Here is a 19,370-nt window from a genome sequence, read left to right as displayed (position 1 = left end):
AGGATGGATGGATGGATAAATGGATGGATGACAAAATGTAGTAAAGACATCATAATCAATAGTTACTTCATCACGTACATGTCAGATACTGAAACTATGAAAACACATTTAGGTTTATACCAAAAAATGCCTCTTATTTATAATACATACTGATTGCTGTGTTCAATGACCCAAGCCCAGCTCAGTTAATCCCTACCATTGTGTCGCTGAGTTGTCATAATGCTTCAGCAAATGTACATTATCCCTTGTGCGTTGGAAGACACAATGTAAGTAACCTAATTTATGTCCCTCTCACTGCCCTGAATGCCTCTGCTTATCCAAGCTATTGTATGCAGTAATCATGAGCCTATGAACTAGAGTTATACTATTAACACTGAGGTGGTGTGCACTAGTAGGAAGTCCACTGTGTGCAGCTCACCCTGCACTAACATAAATAACATGAGCATGTCTACTTCTGCCAAGCTTCCCAGTAAAGCAATGAAAACAATCAAGCATCCCAGAAAAGTTCTACAAATAGCCCATGTTAACATATGTAGCTTAAGAAACAAGGTTCATGAAATCAATCATTTACAGATAACATTCTGACAATCTCTGAAACTCACTTAGATAATACCTTTGATAATACAGTGGTAGCAACACATGGTTATAACATCTACAGAAAAGACAGAAATGCCAATGGTGGAGGTGTAGCGGTTTATATTCATGATCTACAGGTTCATCTGTCTCACCTGAAGCCCATTCTTGTGGGAAGCTGCTATAAACCACCAAGTGCTTATAGTCCATATCTGGATAACGTGTGAAATGCTTGATAATGTATGTGATATCAATAGAGAGGTATACTTTCTGGGTGATTTAAATATTGACTGGCTTTCATCAGGCTGCCCATTCAAGAGAAAACTTCAAACTGTACCTAGTAACTGCAACCTCGTTCAGGTTATCAATCAACCTACCAGGGTAGTTACAAACAGTAACTAGGAATGAAATCATCAACATGTATTGATCACATCTTTACTAATGCTGCAGAAATTTGCTTTAAAGCAGTATCCATATCCATCGGATGTAGTGATCACAATATAGTAATGGCGCCGGACGGGATGGCTGCCGTTTTACGGGCTCCTAACCAACTGTGCTATTCTGTTTGCTTTTTCGCATTGTTTTTAACTTATTTTGAGCATAAAGTTGCTGCTATGGTCTCTTATGACTGAAAAGAGCTTCTGAACACCTCGAACTGGACAAAGATTTTTTCTTTAATGAGTCCGACGTAAAGGATATACTGCTCTCCGGAGACCCGGCCCAAATCCTTGTCATTTGCGTGAAGAAAAAGCGGATATACAGAGGGAGAAGGTTGGGATGCCTTGTTAGGATTCGTAGGCGAGTGAGTAAATCACCACTACCATTGGTTCTATTGGCCAATGTGCAATCACTGGAAAACAAACTGGATGAATGGTTGAGACTATCCTACCAATGGGACAAAAAAATGTAATATCTTATGTTTCACCGAGTCGTGGCTGAACGACGACACGGATAATATAGAGTTGGCTGGGTTTTCCGTGCATCGGCAGGACAGAGCAGCTACGTGTGGTAAGACGAGGGGCAGGGGTGTGTGTCTATTTGTCAATAACAGCTGATGCGCAATGTTTAATATTAAAGAAGTCTCAAAGTATTGCTCACTTGAGGTAGAGTATCTCATGATGAGCTGTAGATCACACTACCAAGAGAGTTCTCATCTATATTATTCGTAGCCGTCTATTTACCACCACAAACCGATGCTGGCACTAAGACCGCACTTAACGAGCTGTATAAGGCTGCAACATCGAGAGCATCCTTACCGGTTGCATCACCGCCTGGTATGGCAGCTGCTCGGCATCTGACCGTAAGGCACTACAGAGGGAAGTGCGTACGGTCCAATACATCACTGGGACCAAGCTTCCTGCCATTCAGGACCTATATACTATGCGGTGTCAGAGGAAGGCCCAACATTTTTTCAAAGACTCCTGTCACCCAAGTCATAGACTGTTTTCTCTGCTACCGCACGGCAAGCGGTACCGGAGGGCCAAGTCTAGGACTATTAGGCTCCTCAACAGCTTCTACCCCCAAGCCATAAGACTCCTCAACACCTAATCAAATGGCTACCCAGACTATTTACATTGACCCTCCCCTTTGTTTTTACACTGCTGCTACTCACTGTTTATTATCTATGCATAGTCACTTCACCCCTACCACATGTTCAGACTACCTCGACTAACCTGTACCCCCACACATTGACTCGGTACTGGTACCCCCTGTATATAGCCTTGTTATTGTTATGTAATTTTATTGTGTTACTTTTAATTTTTTACTTTAGTTTATTTAGTAAATATTTTCTTAACTATATTTCTTGAACTGCATTGTTGGTTAAGGGCTTGTAAGTAAGCATTTTACCGTAAGGTCTATACCTGTTGTATACGGAGCTTGTGACGAATAGAATTTGATTTGGTTTTTAGTAACCATATCTAGGAAAACCAAAGTTCCAAAGGCTGGCCCTAATATAGTGTATAAGAGGTCATACAATACGTCTTGTATTGATTCCTATGTTGTTGATTTAAAGAATATTTGTTGGTCTGTGGTGTGCAATGAGGAGCAACCAGACGCTGCACTTGACACATTTCTGAAATTGCTTATTCCAGTTACTAATTAGCATGCACCCATTAAAAAAAAGATAGTTGTCTATCAACAATGACAAGCCACTGAGGTCTGACTTAATGGAAAATTACTGAGGATAATAGTGGGCAATATTTCCACTCCTATTTGCCATATCTTCAATCTAAGCCTACTAGAAGGTGTGTGCACTTAGGCCTGGAGGGAAGCAAAAGTAATTCCACTACCCAAGAATAGTAAAGCCCCCTTTACTGGCTCAAATAGCCAACCAATCAGCCTGTTACTACCCCTTAGTAAGACAACAGACTTTAAGCACGCTTATAGGGAAGGACATTCAACAAGCACAGCACTTGTTCAAATGGCTGATGATTGGCTGAGATGAGAGAAATTGATAGTAAAAGATTGTGGGAGCTGTTTTGTTAGACTTCAGTGCAGATTTTGACATTATCGATCATAGTCTTCTGCTGGAAAAACCTATGTGTTATGGCTTTACACCACCTGCTATAATGTGGATAAAGAGTTACCTGTCTAACAGAACACAGGGGGTGTTCTTTAATGGAAGCTTGTCCAATATAATCCAGGTAGAATCAGGAATTACCCAGGACAGTGTGTAGACCACTTACTTTTTTCAATCTTTACTAAGGACATGCCACTGACCTTGAGTAAAGCCAGTGTGTCTATGCATGCGGATGACTCAACACTATACATGTCAGCTACTACAGCAACTGAAATGACTGCAACACGTAACAAAGAACTGCAGTTAGTTTCAGAATGGGTGGCAAGGATTAAATTAGTCCTAAATATTTCAAAAACTAAAAGCATTGTATTTGGGACAAATGATTCACTAAACTCTAAACCTCAACTCAATCTTGTAATAAATCATGTGCAATTGAGCAAGTTGAGGTGACTAAACTGCTTGGAGTAACGCTGGATTCTAAACTGTCATGGTCAAAACATGTTGATACAACAGTAGCTAAAATGGGGAGAAGTCTGTCCATAATTAAGCGCTGCTCTGCCTTTTTAACAACACTATCAACAAGGCAGGTCCTACAGGCCCTAGTTTTGGCACACCTGGACTACTGTTCAATCATATGGTCAGGTACCACAAAGAGGGACCTCGGAAAATGACAATTGTCTCAGAACAGGGCAGCACGGCTGTAAATGTACACGGAGCGTTAACATTAATAATATGCACGTCAATCTCTCCTGGCTCAAAGTGGAAGAGAGATTGACTTCATCACTACTTGTGTTGACAAGCTGAATGCACCGAGGTGTCTGTTTAAACTACTAGCACACAGCTCAGACACCCGATCATACACCACAATACATGCCAACAGAAGTCTCTTCACAATCCCCAAGTCCAGAATAGACTATGGGAGGCGCACAGTACTACATAGAGCATGGAACTCTATTCCACATCAGATGTAAAAAAACAGTTAAAAATACACCTTATGGAACAGCGGGGACTGTGAAGAGACACACACACAGGCACAGACACACACAGGCACAGACACACATACACATGAGAAGACACTCACTCTACACATACACATGAATTTTGTAGATATGTGATAGTAGAGTAGTGGCCTGAGTGAACACACTTATCGAGTTGTGAAAGTGTAATGACATATAATGCCATGTAATATTTAAAATTGTATATAACTGCCTTAATGTTCCTGGACCCCAGGAAGAGGGCAACAGCTAATGGGGTTCCTTAATAAATACAAATACAAATAACAACAATAATAATAACAACAAATAACCCTCCATGCTTTCTTCTCTGCCAGCTGTGTGAGGACCTCTTCACCAAGATCAGTGATAGCAATACTGACAACAGCTTGTCCTACTCCGTAGAGGTGAGTGCTCCCGACCCTCTAGTGTTTTTAGAATAAGCTTGAATACAAGAGGCCTACTCCATAGTAGGTTTGGGGTTTTAAAGTGTTAACGTTTTGGCGTTATAATAAGGTTGGTAGCAACATGGAAAATCGTTGTGGAAATCTGTTTCAGCTCAAGTCGACTACAACATCCACAATGCATTGCTCTCTTTATGGGCTGGCTAGCTAGCTAGCAAACGTAGCTACACACAATAATTGTCACGAGCGTCGTAATGAGCGGACCAAGGCGCAGCGTGGTTGAAGTTCTACATCTTTATTACGAAGTGACACTTAAGCAAAACAATAAACGAACAACGAAAACGTGACTACGTAGTGCTGCACAAACACAAAAACAATATCCCACAAAACACAGGTGGGGAAATGGCTACCTAAATATGATCCCCAATCAGAGGCAACGATAAACAGCTGTCTCTAATTCGGAACCATATTAGCACCAACATAGAAATAGACATACCAGAATACCCCCTAGTCACGCCCTGACCTACTACACCATAGAGAAACAAGGGCTCTCTATGGTCAGGGCGTGACAATAATATCAGCATGTAACGTAGCTAATTAGCTGTAAAATCGCCTGAACAAACTGCACTATCAATTTAGGAGTCTACAATCTCACCATGTTCAACCTACAGATCGATGTGCCTCACAAAGTGGAGTCTGACATTCGCAACGGCAGATATACTTTTGAGGAGATGGGAAATGTTGGCCATGCTACGTCAATTGGTTGCACGGTCCATTCTGGGCGATTCTGGGACAAGGTGCGCTCTCCTTTAAAGATTGAATGGGAGTCTTTTGGGTGCTAGCTCAAAAACTCAACATTAGCATGAATTTCGTCAACAAGAAGTAAAACTTTGCAAATCTTTTCTGAGATGTGAGATAATTAACTTGCTATCTGTAGTATTGTATAGCTTTGGAATTGTGACTTTATGTACTATCGAGTAAAATAGGCACGTTTCTCAACATATACATTGACTTTGAGAAGGGATTGCGTGATGATTAGCTTAGCAACCGCGTGACGCAGCATGACATCGTGAACGCGATTGGTCGACAGTTTGCTGGCTGGGGCGTTATAGAATCCTTCATTCATTGGATTCCTGTCTCCTTTCTATAATATATCTAGCAACGGCAACATGCAATGCATCCTGGACTAAAGAGGCAGACAAATAGGGAAAATGTGCTAGACCCTCCGTTAAATTACCAATTTCTCGAGGTAGGAATATTGCAAACATAAGATCAATGGCTCATTCGAGAGACGACAGCCTCCTGCGTTATGACACCGGCCAGTATGGAAATCTGATGTATGATATAGGTTTTCACGATCTAAAAGTCATATTCCTATTAACTTCCAGTATAGTGAGAGAGACTTTACCATGGTGCTTCATCATACCGGCCAGATTTCTGCCTGTTTGAACGCCAATAAATCAGATACACATGAAAACATGAAATGACCCTGGGAATTGTTAGAACATCACTCAGAGATGCACAAATACGATATAACACTCAAAATGAGGGAAACTTTACTTTAACTCCAGGGTGATATGAATAGCTCTGTTACATCTATATAGAATTCACCATAACTAATTGTATCCTAACGTGGTTGACAGTCATGAAATGGCAAATCCACATTAGGGTGCTTAACCCCAAGACAAGTGATATGTAAAAACAATGGGGAGGACACAGTATTGTCATAACACAAACATAAGATAAGAGTTCTGATAAGATTGTCTTTTGTACCCCAAGTGCTCAATAGACGTTTGATTGGCACTTAGTTAGTTTGATTGGCACTTCTATAGAGTATTGACGACCTCCACAGGTGAGCTACATGGAGATCTACTGTGAGCGTGTGCGTGACCTGCTGAACCCGAAGAACAAAGGGAACCTGCGTGTGAGAGAGCACCCCCTGATGGGGCCCTACGTGGAGGACCTGTCCAAACTGGCCGTCACCTCCTACAACGACATCCAGGACCTCATGGAGTCTGGCAACAAGGCCAGGTAAATGTGACATTCAGTGGATGGATGATGGATGGATTGATGGATGGATGGATGATAGATGGGTGGGTGGGTGGGTTGGAAGGGTGGATGGATGGATGGTGGATGAAAGAGGGAGGGATGGATGGATGTCATAAGGTTAAAATCTCTCTTCCTTCAGGACGGTGGCAGCCACTAACATGAACGAGACCAGCAGCCGCTCTCACGCTGTCTTCAACATCATCTTCACTCAGAAGAAACACGACATGGATTCAGAGAACACGTCTGAGAAGGTACAGTACAGGCTTATAACAACTTAATGACCAGGTTCAACCTCCTGTTCAATTTTCTGCAATAGTTTGAGGCCAAAGAGTTAATAAGTCTGACCAATATGTATGGTTTACACTTTTATAGTTGAGATCTATTGCCATGTTATCTGGACATCCACAGTGTTGTCATTTACTCAATGCTCATTACAGATAAGCCCTCAAAGAGCGTTTATTGTTGCTACCGCTGTGTATTTGGAATCTGGACATCTTTCCTTTACAATACAGAGTATGGAAGCAGATTCATGCCAAAATAAATTATGACACCCGAGTGGTTTCTTGTTGCAGGTGAGCAAGATCAGCCTGGTGGATCTGGCTGGGAGTGAGAGAGCTGACTCTACAGGAGCCAAAGGAACCAGGCTGAAGGTGAGAGGGTCTTTTTTGGGTCTACTTTATGGGCTGAATTCGATCCCCCAGTGATGTCGATGTATGAATTCCTCAAAGTTTTGAGTTAACATTTCTAGTTGACACGTCTATGCATTTTACAAAGCATCTAGGCTCTGTGTCTCGAGATTGTGGAGATTGTAGTTTTTGCGTCCCAAGCAATGCTTCTCGATTGATTAACTACGCCCCATCTTTTCCTTTTCAGGAAGGAGCAAATATCAACAAATCTCTAACCACACTGGGAAAAGTCATCTCTGCTTTAGCTGAAGTGGTTAGAGTCCTTACTCTTCTGTACACAACTCGTTGTCTGTATGGTAATTTAAGCAATTTGGTAAGACTGTCTATTAATTCAATACTGTCAATTTCTTATTTTTCTAGGACACGGCACCAAATAAGGTACACCATTTCAATTACTTATTCAATTTCTGTCATGAGAAAATATTTGGGGAAATGGTATTAAGAGATGGATGATTAACAAGCGTTTCTTCTTATACCTGTATGCCTACATTTGTCAACATGTAAATACACTTCTATTGAAGCAGTATTCTAATTGGGAAGATTATCTGTTAACAGAACAAGAAGAAGAAGAAAGTGGAGAACCATATCCCATACAGAGACTCAGTGCTGACCTGGCTGCTGAGAGAGAACCTGGGTACGTACTTTCCACCTAGTAGCCCAGATCCTGCCGACTACGCCAATTGTAGCATCCTCATCACCCTTTAAATAATCTTTCCTCCTCTCGCCCTCATCCACAAGTCATCTGTTTTCCCCTTTCTGTCCATTAGGGGGTAACTCTCGCACTGCCATGGTGGCAGCCCTCAGCCCTGCTGATATCAACTATGACGAGACCCTGAGCACCCTCAGGTAAGAACCCAGCTCTGAGGTAACATTCTCCGGTTAAAAACATAGTAGTCACTGGGTGACCCTATAGTACTTCACTATCACTGTCATCATTTGTGAAGTGTAATGACAATGCATTATGAGACTAAACCAGAAAGTAATCCAGGAGCTTCAAATAATGATACCTTGAAGGCTCCCATGTTTTCACTGTCACTATAATTATGAACAAAGTTGAATTGAGATTTTCGAGTGAACGTCCCCTTTAATGGTTTTCATTCTCTCAGGTATGCAGACCGCGCTAAGCAGATCCGCTGTAACGCTGTTATCAACGAGGACCCCAACAACCGTCTGGTGCGTGAGTTGAAGGAGGAGGTGTGTCGCCTCAAGGACCTCCTCTATGCTCAGGGCCTGGGAGATATCATAGACAGTGAGTACACACACACACACACACACACACACACACACACACACACACACACACACACACACACACACACACACACACACACACACACACACACACACACACACACACACACACACACACACACACAGGATGAGTGTCTCACACACACTCTTCTCTCTCCCCTCTCCTCTCAGCATATCGATGTCCTGATCCTGTGATAGCTGGTTTGAAAAGTGTGTATATTCTGGCAACCTCACGCTTTTGCAGCTAACTTGATAATAAAGCTCAAACTCTTATGACACTAAAGTCCTTACACCCCAGAGCTATGACAGGACTCCGAAACTCATCTAAAACCTATAGAAAGGTTTTACATGAGACCAGCAGACCCTGTAGACAAGAAACTACTCTCAAAGTACTTTCCATGTTCTCATTTCCTCTCGTTTATCTGCACTGATCTGCAAAAATGGGATAGTTGAACGCAAGATGGTGGACTCCTCTTAGGGAACAGACTTTCACCTGTCCAGTCCTTTCAGATCAGTGTAGATCAAGAAGAGGAGACGAGGGGAGGAAGCCATTTTAGACTGTTGGGATGCATGCAGCGTTGGTTACACCGGTTCTCTGGGTGTGTAGCTAGCTGATTGGACGCTCTGCTTCTGTAGAGGAGCTTTGATATGCCAGGTTCTTAGTGTGGGCTCTGGTTGGGTCTCTAGAGCTCAGCTGCCTTCTAATTCACACTGCTTGCCCGGCATAATTGTCCCTTGTGGATGAATAACGTTTTTTGGAATTGCATTGAATTTAATTCAATAATGCTTTCACAGCCTTTCAGCCTGGAGAATATTCTGCAAGTAAGAACTAAAAGACATTTCTTCTAGACTGGCTGCCCTATATATTGGCTGGTCTTCATATAACATTGCTTGTTTTTAGCTTGGTATTTGATGTATTTTGCATACGAATGTCAGAGAAATGCATTGGCTCTAACTTATCGTATGCTTAACATATTATGTCAGTTTAAGTTGCTCTTTTGTCGCTCTCTCTGCAGTGGCTTTGGTAAGCACCTGTCTGCTTCTACAATCCATCTTTTGAGCTTTCTTCTTCTTTTTGTTGCTCTTCCCTTTCTTCCATATGTCCATCTCTCTGTTTTTCTCTCCACCCCGATGTCTCCTCTTCCTCACCTTCCTGCTGTCTGCTCCCTCTCTCTCCCTCTCTCCCCCACACACTCCCGCTCTTCTTCTGGCAGACTTGTGTGATTACAACAACTTTGTCAATAATCGCCAGGCTGTCAATCAAATGGGTGATCTATCCACAGTGACCAATGCCATGACTGGGATGAGCCCCTCTCCCTCACTCTCCGCTCTGTCCAGCCGCGCGTGCTCCATGGCAAACCTGCACGACCGCATCTTCAGCCCCGCCTCCGAGGAGGCCATAGAGAGACTCAAGGTAGGGAGGAGGGAGGTAGGGTGAAAAGAGAGGTAGTGGGGGAGTGAGTAGGTGACTGTGTGAGCTAGAGGGATTGAAGGAGAAAGAGACAGGGTGGGAAGGGGAGAGAGGGGAGAGAGAGGAGGAGAGGAAGGCGGTAGAGAGATAGAGAGACAGCTGGGGACCGATGGAGATAGAGAGGAGAAGAAGAAAATTAGAGAGAGATGGCAAGGGTGAGGGAGGCTAAGCACAATGCTTAGTAATACCATGTGTGTACCATACCAATGTAGACATTTGTCATTCTTTCCACCCTAGGAAACAGAGAAAATCATTGCAGAGCTCAATGAGACATGGGAGGAGAAGCTGCGCCGTACTGAAGATATCCGGATGCAGAGGTGTGTTAGATGGATTTAACCATTATCCTCATCTGAGTCCCTCTGTCTTCAATAACCGTTATAGCTAACCCAAACCCTAACCCCCCAAAACGTGGCTCTCTGCTATCTGTAGGGAAGCCCTACTGGCTGAGATGGGTGTGGCCATGAGAGAGGATGGAGGCACCGTGGGCGTGTTCTCCCCCAAGAAGGTCAGAACCTCAAAAATACAGTACACCCCTATCACAACTGTAATGATATCCGCTACAGTACCCATAATGCTCTGTACATAATCATTTTTTCCCATCATGCTACAACAACCCCTGTCAACAACATTTAGACACAAGTCCTAATGTTCATGTCTTTCTTTCAGACCCCTCACCTGGTGAACCTAAACGAGGACCCATTGATGTCTGAGTGCTTACTCTACTACATCAAAGATGGGACCACCAAGTAAGAACGACTGCTTTCTTTCCCCTGCAGGAAATGTGTACTTTTCATTGAGAACTATTTTGGACTGAGGTGGGCAACAGTCCTGTAGTACAGTATATATGGATTTGGAGTAAGGGGTCAGCTGTTTAAATTTACTACCTGGAATATCAAAGGTGATGAGTGGTCCTGTGAAGTGGGCTAGGATATTTGATCATCTTCAGAATGTGAAGACTGAAATAGCTTTCTTATAAGAAATACATCTGCGTACAGCAAATCACTCTAGACTCCATATCCTCTGTATCTTTCCCTCAGGGTGGGTCGTGAGGACGCCAGAAGTCGCCAGGACATCGTGCTCAGCGGCCATTTTATCCAGGACGAGCACTGCACCTTCAGCAGCACCACAGGCCCCGGGGGAGAAGGTGAGACTGAATTGACCATGCTAGTTCTATTAGTTATATTTCTATGGGAGGAATAACTGGCAGATTATGCCTGAGTACACCAGAGGTTATAGAGACTCTGTAGAGACTGGGACTAGTGAGACTGGTGTTATAGACTATAGAGTAAGATGACTGGGCCATAGACTATATATTAGGAAAACTGTTATAGACTATAGATTAGGATGACTGGGCCATAGACTATATATTAGGAAAACTGTGTTCTAGACTATACAGTAAAATGACTGGGCTATAGACTATAGATTAGGATGACTGGGTTATAGGCTATAGATTAAGATGACTGGCTAATAGACTATAGATTAGGATGACTGATGTTATAGACTATAGATTAGGATGACTGGTGTTATAGACTATAGATTAGGATGACTGGGTTATAGACTATAGATTAAGATGACTGGCTAATAGACTATAGATTAGGATGACTGATGTTATAGACTATAGATTAGGATGACTGGTGTTATAGACTATAGATTAGGATGACTGGGTTATAGACTATAGATTAAGATGACTGGCTAATAGACTATAGATTAGGATGACTGATGTTATAGACTATAGATTAGGATGACTGGTGTTATAGACTATAGATTAAGATGACTGGGTTATAGACTATAGATTAAGATGACTGGCTAATAGACTATAGATTAGGATGACTGGTGTTATAGGCTATAGATTAAGATGACTGGCTAATAGACTATAGATTAGGATGACTGGTGTTATAGACTATAGATTAGGATGACTGGGTTATAGGCTATAGATTAAGATGACTGGCTAATAGACTATAGATTAGGATGACTGGTGTTATAGACTATAGATTAGGATGACTGGGTTATAGACTATAGATTAAGATGACTGGCTAATAGACTATAGATTAGGATGACTGATGTTATAGACTATAGATTAGGATGACTGGTGTTATAGACTATAGATTAGGATGACTGGGTTATAGACTATAGATTAAGATGACTGGCTAATAGACTATAGATTAGGATGACTGATGTTATAGACTATAGATTAGGATGACTGGTGTTATAGACTATAGATTAAGATGACTGGCTAATAGACTATAGATTAGGATGACTGATGTTATAGACTATAGATTAGGATGACTGGTGTTATAGACTATAGATTAAGATGACTGGGTTATAGACTGTAGATTAGGAAGACTGGTGTCATAGATTAGGATGACTGGCTAATAGACTATAGATTAGGATGACTGGGTTATAGACTGTAGAGACGTGGACTAGTGAGGTTCTAGACTATAGAGACGTGGACTAGTGAGGTTTTAGACTATAGAGACATGGACTAGTGAGGTTCTAGACTATAGAGACGTGGACTAGTGAGGTTCTAGACTATAGAGACGTGGACCAGCGAGGTTTTAGACTATAGAGACGTGGACTAATGAGGTTTTAGACTATAGAGACGTGGACTAGTGAGGTTCTAGACTACAGAGATGTGGACTAGTGAGGTTCTAGACTATAGAGACGTGTACTGGTGAGGTTCTAGACTATAGAGACGTGGACTAGTGAGGTTCTAGACTTTAGTTATAGTAGTGTAATCACAGCAGAAGCAGACAGTAGAATGGGTAGAGTCTAGTGAGTGTGTGGGTAGAATCTAGTGAGTGTGTGGGTAGAGACCAGTGAGTGTGCAGAGAACCAGTGCAGAGAGTCAGTAGAATGGCCAAATGTTCACCATCCCCGGTGGTTCTTGTCTGTTGATGATGATGACACAGGGAACGTCATCCTGGAGCCCTGCGAGGGGGCGGAGATCTATGTCAACGGGAAACTGGTGACCACGCCTACTCTGCTTCGCTCAGGTAAGTCTTGAACCCCTCAGCGTCTTCCACTGAGCGTGGGAAACATATATACCACACACGTAAAACATACTGAAAAACTCTGTAATGATTTTATTTAAAAATGTTTTACTTGTTTTGGCATGAATCTGCTTCCATATACAACATCTACAAATTAACTAAGAATCATCACAGGTGATTCACACGTGAACACTCCAGGGTTTGAAAAACATCAATAGGTAAAAATGTATGAAACAACTGATGCATGATGCGGTTGACCTCGGATTGACCTTTGACTCCTGACCCCAGGGAACCGCATTATCATGGGGAAGAGCCATGTGTTCCGCTTCACTAACCCGGAGCAGGCGCGACAGGAGCGGGAGAGGACGCCCTGCGCTGAGACCCCCGTGGAGCCCGTGGACTGGGCCTTCGCCCAGAGAGAGCTGTTGGACAAACAGGGCATCGACATGAAGCAGGAGATGGAGTCAAGGTACAATAATCGATGGGCTACCTTTGGCAAAGCACCAACTGTAATGAACTATCATCCTTTTGTATAGCTTAAAACTGATTTGTGATCGTTTTGTCTGCAGGCTTCAAGAGTTAGAAGATCAGTACCGCAGAGAACGAGAGGAGGCCAGTAACCTTCTGGAACAACAGAGACTGGTAAGACAGGCCACTAACAGATTTTTTTAAATATGTATGAGATATATGCGCTATATTCTGTCATGTGATTTGATGTGTCTGTACCATGGTCTCTCCTAGGACTATGAGAGTAAACTGGAGGCCCTGCAGAAACAGGTGGACAGAAACTCCCGTTGCCTGGAGCCCCCAGAGGAAGAGGAGGAGCCTGAGGAAGAAGGTGAGACAGTGATTGACAGTTATCCACCTAGACCACACTTTTTCAAATTTTTACAATCGTTTTGAAATAAGATGCCCGTTGCTGAGGCCAGACAATGGAATATTTTTAGAATGATGGAATGTTTGAAGTTTTTCCCATAGTTCCATGGACCAAGTGTGAGACGGAGCTTGCACTGTGGGCATTCCGTAAGTGGCGTTTCTACCAGTTTACCTCCCTCAGGGACCTGCTGTGGGGAAACGCCATCTTCCTCAAGGAAGCCAACGCCATCAGTGTGGAGCTCAAGAAGAAGGTAGGTACACTGTCATTATATTTTGGGGTGGCAGGTAGCCTAGTGGTTAGAGCGTTGGACTAGTAACCGAAAGGTTGCAAGATCAAATCCCCGAGCTCAAATCCCTGAGCCCCTGAACAAGGCAGTTTACCCACTGTTCCTAGGCCGTCGTTGAAAATAACAATTTGTTCTTAACTGACTTGCCTAGTTAAATAAAGGTAAAAGAAAAATAAATATACAGTGAGCTCCAAAAGTATTGGGACAGTGACACATTTGTTGTTGTTTTGGCTCTGTATTCCAGCACTTTGGAATGATACAACGACCATGTGGTTGAACGGCAGACAGTCAGCTTTAATTTGAGGGTATTTTGTATTCATATCAGGTCAACCAGTTAGAAATTACAGCGCTTTTTGTACATAGTCCACTCATTTTAGGGGACCAAAAGTATTGGAACAAATTCACACATATGTGTATTTAAGTAGTCAAAAGTTGAGTATTTGGTCCCATATTCCTAGCACACAATGACTACATAAAGCTTGTGACTCTACACACTTGTTAGATGCATTTGCTGTTTTTTTGGTTGTGTTTCAGATTATTTTGTGCCCAATAGAAATGAATGGTAATAAATTATATTCTTATTTACTATAAAAGTGACTCCATAATGACACAATACATTATTTACCATTAATTTCTATTAGGCACAAAGTATCATTTCAAATCCAAAGTGCAGGAGTACAGAGCCAAGACAACAACAAATGCGTCACTGTCCCAATACCTTTTGGAGATCACTGTACATTATATCTATAAAGTAGAACAAAGATTCAATGGTGAAACTGTCAGCTATCAGTAAAATGAAACTGCGTTGTTAATCAGTTCAGTCAATCTGCCAAATGAGTGTGCACAGAATCAGACGGGTACTATTCTTAGTATGAAAAAAATATATGTACTCACTGCTGTAAGTCGCTCTCGATAAGAGCTTCTGCTAAATGACTAAAATGTAAAAATGTTAACTGTCTTAGGAAACTGTAAATCCATTCAACGTGTCAGCAAAGACTGGTATTGCAACAAAAAAAAACTTGCGTAGTTGTTGAACCTTTACAATTGTCAATCGGTTCGATGAGTCAGTGAAATGAGATTTGACAACAACATTCTAAAACAAAACTATTTTGTTGCTAATGTGGCAAAATATTAAAATGATCCACTCTCTCCTTTGCAGGTCCAGTTCCAGTTTGTGCTGCTGACCGACACACTGTACTCCCCACTGCCCCCGGACCTGCTGCCCCACAGCGTGACCAAGGAGAGGGAGAGACAGCCCTTCCCCCGCACCATTGTAGCAGTGGAGGTCCAGGACCAGAAGAACGGGGCCACACACTACTGGACCCTGGAGAAACTCAGGTATGTTTGGGGGGATCGTGGGAGTTTGTACAGGTTTATTTTGCATAGCTCTGGTATTTAGGACTATATAGGTTTATGTTACCCAGCATCTACTTTACTGTGTCTGTTGGTTTGATGTAATCTGTGCTGACTGTGTGTTGATTGTTCTGCCCCTTATAGGCAGAGGCTGGACCTGATGAGGGAGATGTACGACCGTGCGGCGGAGGTGCCTAGCAGCACTGTGGAGGACTGTGACCAGGCCCTGACCGGGGGAGACCCCTTCTATGACCGCTTCCCATGGTTCCGTCTGGTGGGCAGGTCAGTCACCCAGGCCCTGTTCTTTTCAAATGTAGCCGTCTTTCCACTTCCTTGAGGTAATCACTAAGCAGCCAGTGTTTTCATTATGAGAGCAAAAGGATGGAAACAGATCCAATACGATACAGATACAGAGGGGATGATACACATGAAAAATATTTGAACAGGGCCCGGGCTAGTAGACTTAACCCCACTAGAGACCACCTCAAGATTCTATGACGCTCTGAAATGATTGCCCTGTGTCTGTTCCTGCTGCCCCTCTCCTTCTCTGTCACCGTCCGCAGGGCCTTTGTGTACCTGAGTAACCTGCTGTACCCCGTGCCCCTGGTGCACCGTGTGGCCATCGTCAGTGAGAAGGGAGAGGTGAAGGGCTTCCTCAGGGTGGCAGTCCAGGCCATCTCAGGTACAGAGAGTTGACTCTTGTGAAACTGAGAAAGACTGAGACAGAGTGATACAACAGCTATTACAGTTTGTTTATGGATGCTTCTAGTATTTGTTGAGTGTTTGGAGTCGTAACCAACCAGCTGTCTTCTCTCCCCAGCTGATGAAGAAGCCCCTGACTATGGCTCTGGTGTCAGACAGTCAGGAACTGCCAAGATCTCCTTTGAGGACCAACAGTTTGAGAAGGTAGAATCAGTAAGAGATGATATAAAACTTGAGTACTTGCCAAGCCACTGTCTGCATGCTGTATCTAAAACAGTAGAGTGTCATTATCTAAAATGGTTATAATATATATCATATCAAGTGTTTGTCTGGTCAGTTCCAGACAGAGTCGTGTTCTGGCAGCATGTCCCACTCTAACACCTCCCAAGAGGAGCTCCGCTTTGTTGAGGGGGAGGGACAGACCTCTGACATAGGAGCTGACCCTGACGAGGTCAACAACAACACCTGTGCTGGTGAGGGCATCTTCGTCATCATCATCTTCATCATCATCACACCTGATTTCTCTATAATATAATGTGTTATGGAAGTTCTGTTGGCATTGCAAGTGTGGTCTCAATGTTAGGCCCCCCCTTTCTACTATAAATAGATAATCAATGGTGTACAATGGCAGCGCCAACAGTACAAATCATTGAGGATGACAAACAAAGTCAAGGACTTATTCCCACTGTGGTCCTCAGATATTATACGCACAAATATGTTTAGAGAAGACCTATTTATGTAAGCCTATCTAGGGTGTAATCAAATCAAATGTATTTATATAGCCCTTCTTACATCAGCTGATATATTAAAGTGCTGTACAGAAACCCAGCCTAAAACCCCAAACAGCAAGCAATGCAGGTGTAGAAGCACGGTGGCTAGGAAAAACTCCCTAGAAAGGCCAAAACCTAGGAAGAAACCTAGAGAGGAACCAGGTTATGAGGGGTGGCCAGTCCTCTTCTGGCTGTGCCGGGTGGAGATTATAACAGAACATGGCCAAGATGTTAAAATGTTCATAAATGACCAGCATGGTCAAATAATAATAATCACAGTAGTTGTCAAGGGTGCAACAAGTCAGCATCTCAGGAGTAAATGTCAGTTGGCTTTTCATAGCCAATCATGCATTGGATAATTGTTTATTCAATGTGTCGATGTATTTCGTATCGCTTCCTATCCAAATAAACCATAATATGTACATTAAATGTTAACTGAAAGGTCGACATGTACTCACTATGACCACAGACTTGTCCCCCATCACAGCCACTCCGGAGGCCCCTCAGAGCCCGTTAAAGGGGGTTCTGGGTCTGGAACTACCCCTGGAGCTGAACCAGGAGAAGGCCCTGTCCCACCTCCGCATCGGATCCACTTTCACCTTCAGGGTCACCGTGCTGCAAGCCTCCAGCATCTCTGCTGAATATGCCGATATCTTCTGCCAGTTCAAGTTAGTGCCTCCCACACAACTTTTTTATGTATTTTAGACTTTATTTGGCCAGGAAGTGTCTTGAGGTTTAGGTTCAATGTTTTTGAGAGAGACTTGACAAGATGTCAGCGAGGAAAAGCATTTTGAATGATGATGATGATGACGTTGCATATGGGGGCATTTGTTTCTAAAATCTCTTTTTAGGAACAACTACAAGTGTCTATGGTTCAGGTACTTTAACTCAGGCAGTCCTCGTATTCTAATTGTCTCATAGCTATGCTATCACAATGCCATGCCATTCAGGACCTGTCACTTCTCTCTATCCAGAAACCACCACATCCTCTCTTGATTTAAACAAACTTAAATCATATGGTTAATGTTATTCCTAAGGGTTAGTGTTATTCCTAAGGGTTAGTGTTATTCCTAAGAGTTAGTGTTATTTCTAAGGGTTAGGGTTATTTATAAGGGTTAGTGTTATTCCTAAGGGTTATTGATATTCCTAAGGGTTAGTGTTATTTATAAGGGTTAGTGTTATTCCTAAGGGTTATTATTTATAAGGGTTAGTGTTATTCCTAAGGGTTATTGATATTCCTAAGGGTTAGTGTTATTCCTAAGGGTTAGTGTTATTTATAATGGTTGGTGTTATTCCTAAGGGTTAGTGTTATTTATAATGGTTGGTGTTATTCCTAAGAGTTAGTGTTATTCCTATGGCAGACTCGTCCGACGGTGAAAGACAAGTTTCCATCAAATGTGCTCATAATCAGTGCAGGATATTGAGAGTAGTAAATAGTATACACTGAGTGTAAAAAATATTAAGAACACTTTCCCTTTTGTCCTCAGAACAGCCTAAATTTGTCGCGGCATGGCCTCTACAAGGTGTCAAAAGCATTGCACAGGGATGCTGGCCCAAGTTGACTCCAATGGCTGGATGTCCTTTGGGTGGTGGACCATTCTTGATACAGAAAACTGTTGAGTGTGAAAAACCCAGCAGTGTTGCAGTTCTTGACACAAACTGGTGGGCCTGGCACCTACAACCATACCCCATTCAAAGGCACTTAAATCTTTTGTCTTGTCCATTCACCCTGTGAATGTCTCAGTTGCCCCAAGGCTTAAAAATCCTTCTTTAACCGGTCTCCTCCCCTTCATCTACACTGATTGAAGTGGATTTAACAAGTGACATCAATAAGGGCTCATAGCTTTCACCTGGTCAGTCTATGTCATGGAAAGATGTTTTGTACACTAAGTGTATATTAGTAATGTCACATTGCAGTAGTTTAATGTATATTGTTTTGTATAAACTCAATGTACATGATGAATGAATATTTAATATTGATTGAATGTGTTTTTCTACTTCCAGCTTCATCCACCGACATGACGAGGCGTTCTCCACTGAGCCACTGAAGAACACTGGCAGGGGACCTCCTCTGGGATTCTACCATGTACAGAATGTAAGCACTGACCAGAAACAATATATTCTTATTCATTACAACTAATAGGTTACTGCAAGTCTCATTTCTATGATATTACCATTAATTCATTAATTCATTTTGTTATTTCCTCGTATCATCCATTGTTACAGGCCTTATTGAGTGATGGCTAACCTTGCTTTTGATTTGTCTATTAGATCACGGTAGAGGTCACCAAGTCATTTGTGGAGTATATCAAGACCCAGCCCATCGTCTTCGAGGTGTTTGGTCACTACCAGAAACAGCCGTTCCCACCTCTCTGCAAAGACCTCATCAGGTGATAAAACTCTACTTGTTCTCTTCTTCTTCAAATGATCCTGTTTCACTGTCTT

General features: G+C 42.5%; 1 protein-coding gene across 34 annotated transcripts in view; it reads left to right on the top strand.

Annotated features, from left to right (window-relative positions):
* Positions 1–19,370, top strand: part of LOC129823797 (kinesin-like protein KIF1A) — a 42,624-nt gene that overhangs the window by 7,836 nt on the left and 15,418 nt on the right. For 5 of the 34 annotated variants that reach the window (XM_055882780.1, XM_055882784.1, XM_055882774.1 and 2 more), the window contains exons 5-33: positions 4,425–4,493; positions 6,343–6,521; positions 6,679–6,790; positions 7,112–7,189; positions 7,413–7,478; positions 7,586–7,603; positions 7,781–7,859; positions 7,993–8,071; positions 8,332–8,474; positions 8,648–8,686; positions 9,272–9,298; positions 9,691–9,890; positions 10,185–10,264; positions 10,377–10,452; positions 10,614–10,693; positions 10,985–11,091; positions 12,842–12,940; positions 13,226–13,406; positions 13,507–13,579; positions 13,679–13,775; positions 13,904–14,064; positions 15,260–15,438; positions 15,598–15,735; positions 16,017–16,135; positions 16,274–16,368; positions 16,493–16,628; positions 17,395–17,593; positions 18,930–19,020; positions 19,197–19,315. In XM_055882780.1, the coding sequence (XP_055738755.1) occupies positions 4,425–4,493; positions 6,343–6,521; positions 6,679–6,790; positions 7,112–7,189; positions 7,413–7,478; positions 7,586–7,603; positions 7,781–7,859; positions 7,993–8,071; positions 8,332–8,474; positions 8,648–8,686; positions 9,272–9,298; positions 9,691–9,890; positions 10,185–10,264; positions 10,377–10,452; positions 10,614–10,693; positions 10,985–11,091; positions 12,842–12,940; positions 13,226–13,406; positions 13,507–13,579; positions 13,679–13,775; positions 13,904–14,064; positions 15,260–15,438; positions 15,598–15,735; positions 16,017–16,135; positions 16,274–16,368; positions 16,493–16,628; positions 17,395–17,593; positions 18,930–19,020; positions 19,197–19,315 (3,119 nt within the window). The remainder of the gene's footprint in view (positions 1–4,424; positions 4,494–6,342; positions 6,522–6,678; positions 6,791–7,111; positions 7,190–7,412; positions 7,479–7,585; positions 7,604–7,780; positions 7,860–7,992; positions 8,072–8,331; positions 8,475–8,647; positions 8,687–9,271; positions 9,299–9,690; positions 9,891–10,184; positions 10,265–10,376; positions 10,453–10,613; positions 10,694–10,984; positions 11,092–12,841; positions 12,941–13,225; positions 13,407–13,506; positions 13,580–13,678; positions 13,776–13,903; positions 14,065–15,259; positions 15,439–15,597; positions 15,736–16,016; positions 16,136–16,273; positions 16,369–16,492; positions 16,629–17,394; positions 17,594–18,929; positions 19,021–19,196; positions 19,316–19,370) is intronic. The other 29 variants (XM_055882809.1, XM_055882806.1, XM_055882805.1 and 26 more) reach the window with 25 other exon arrangements.

Source organism: Salvelinus fontinalis, chromosome 26 (genome assembly GCF_029448725.1).
Source record: "Salvelinus fontinalis isolate EN_2023a chromosome 26, ASM2944872v1, whole genome shotgun sequence".
Taxonomy (NCBI): domain Eukaryota; kingdom Metazoa; phylum Chordata; class Actinopteri; order Salmoniformes; family Salmonidae; genus Salvelinus; species Salvelinus fontinalis.
Note: the sequence above shows the minus strand (reverse complement) of the source record. Positions and strands in the feature narration are given on the sequence as shown.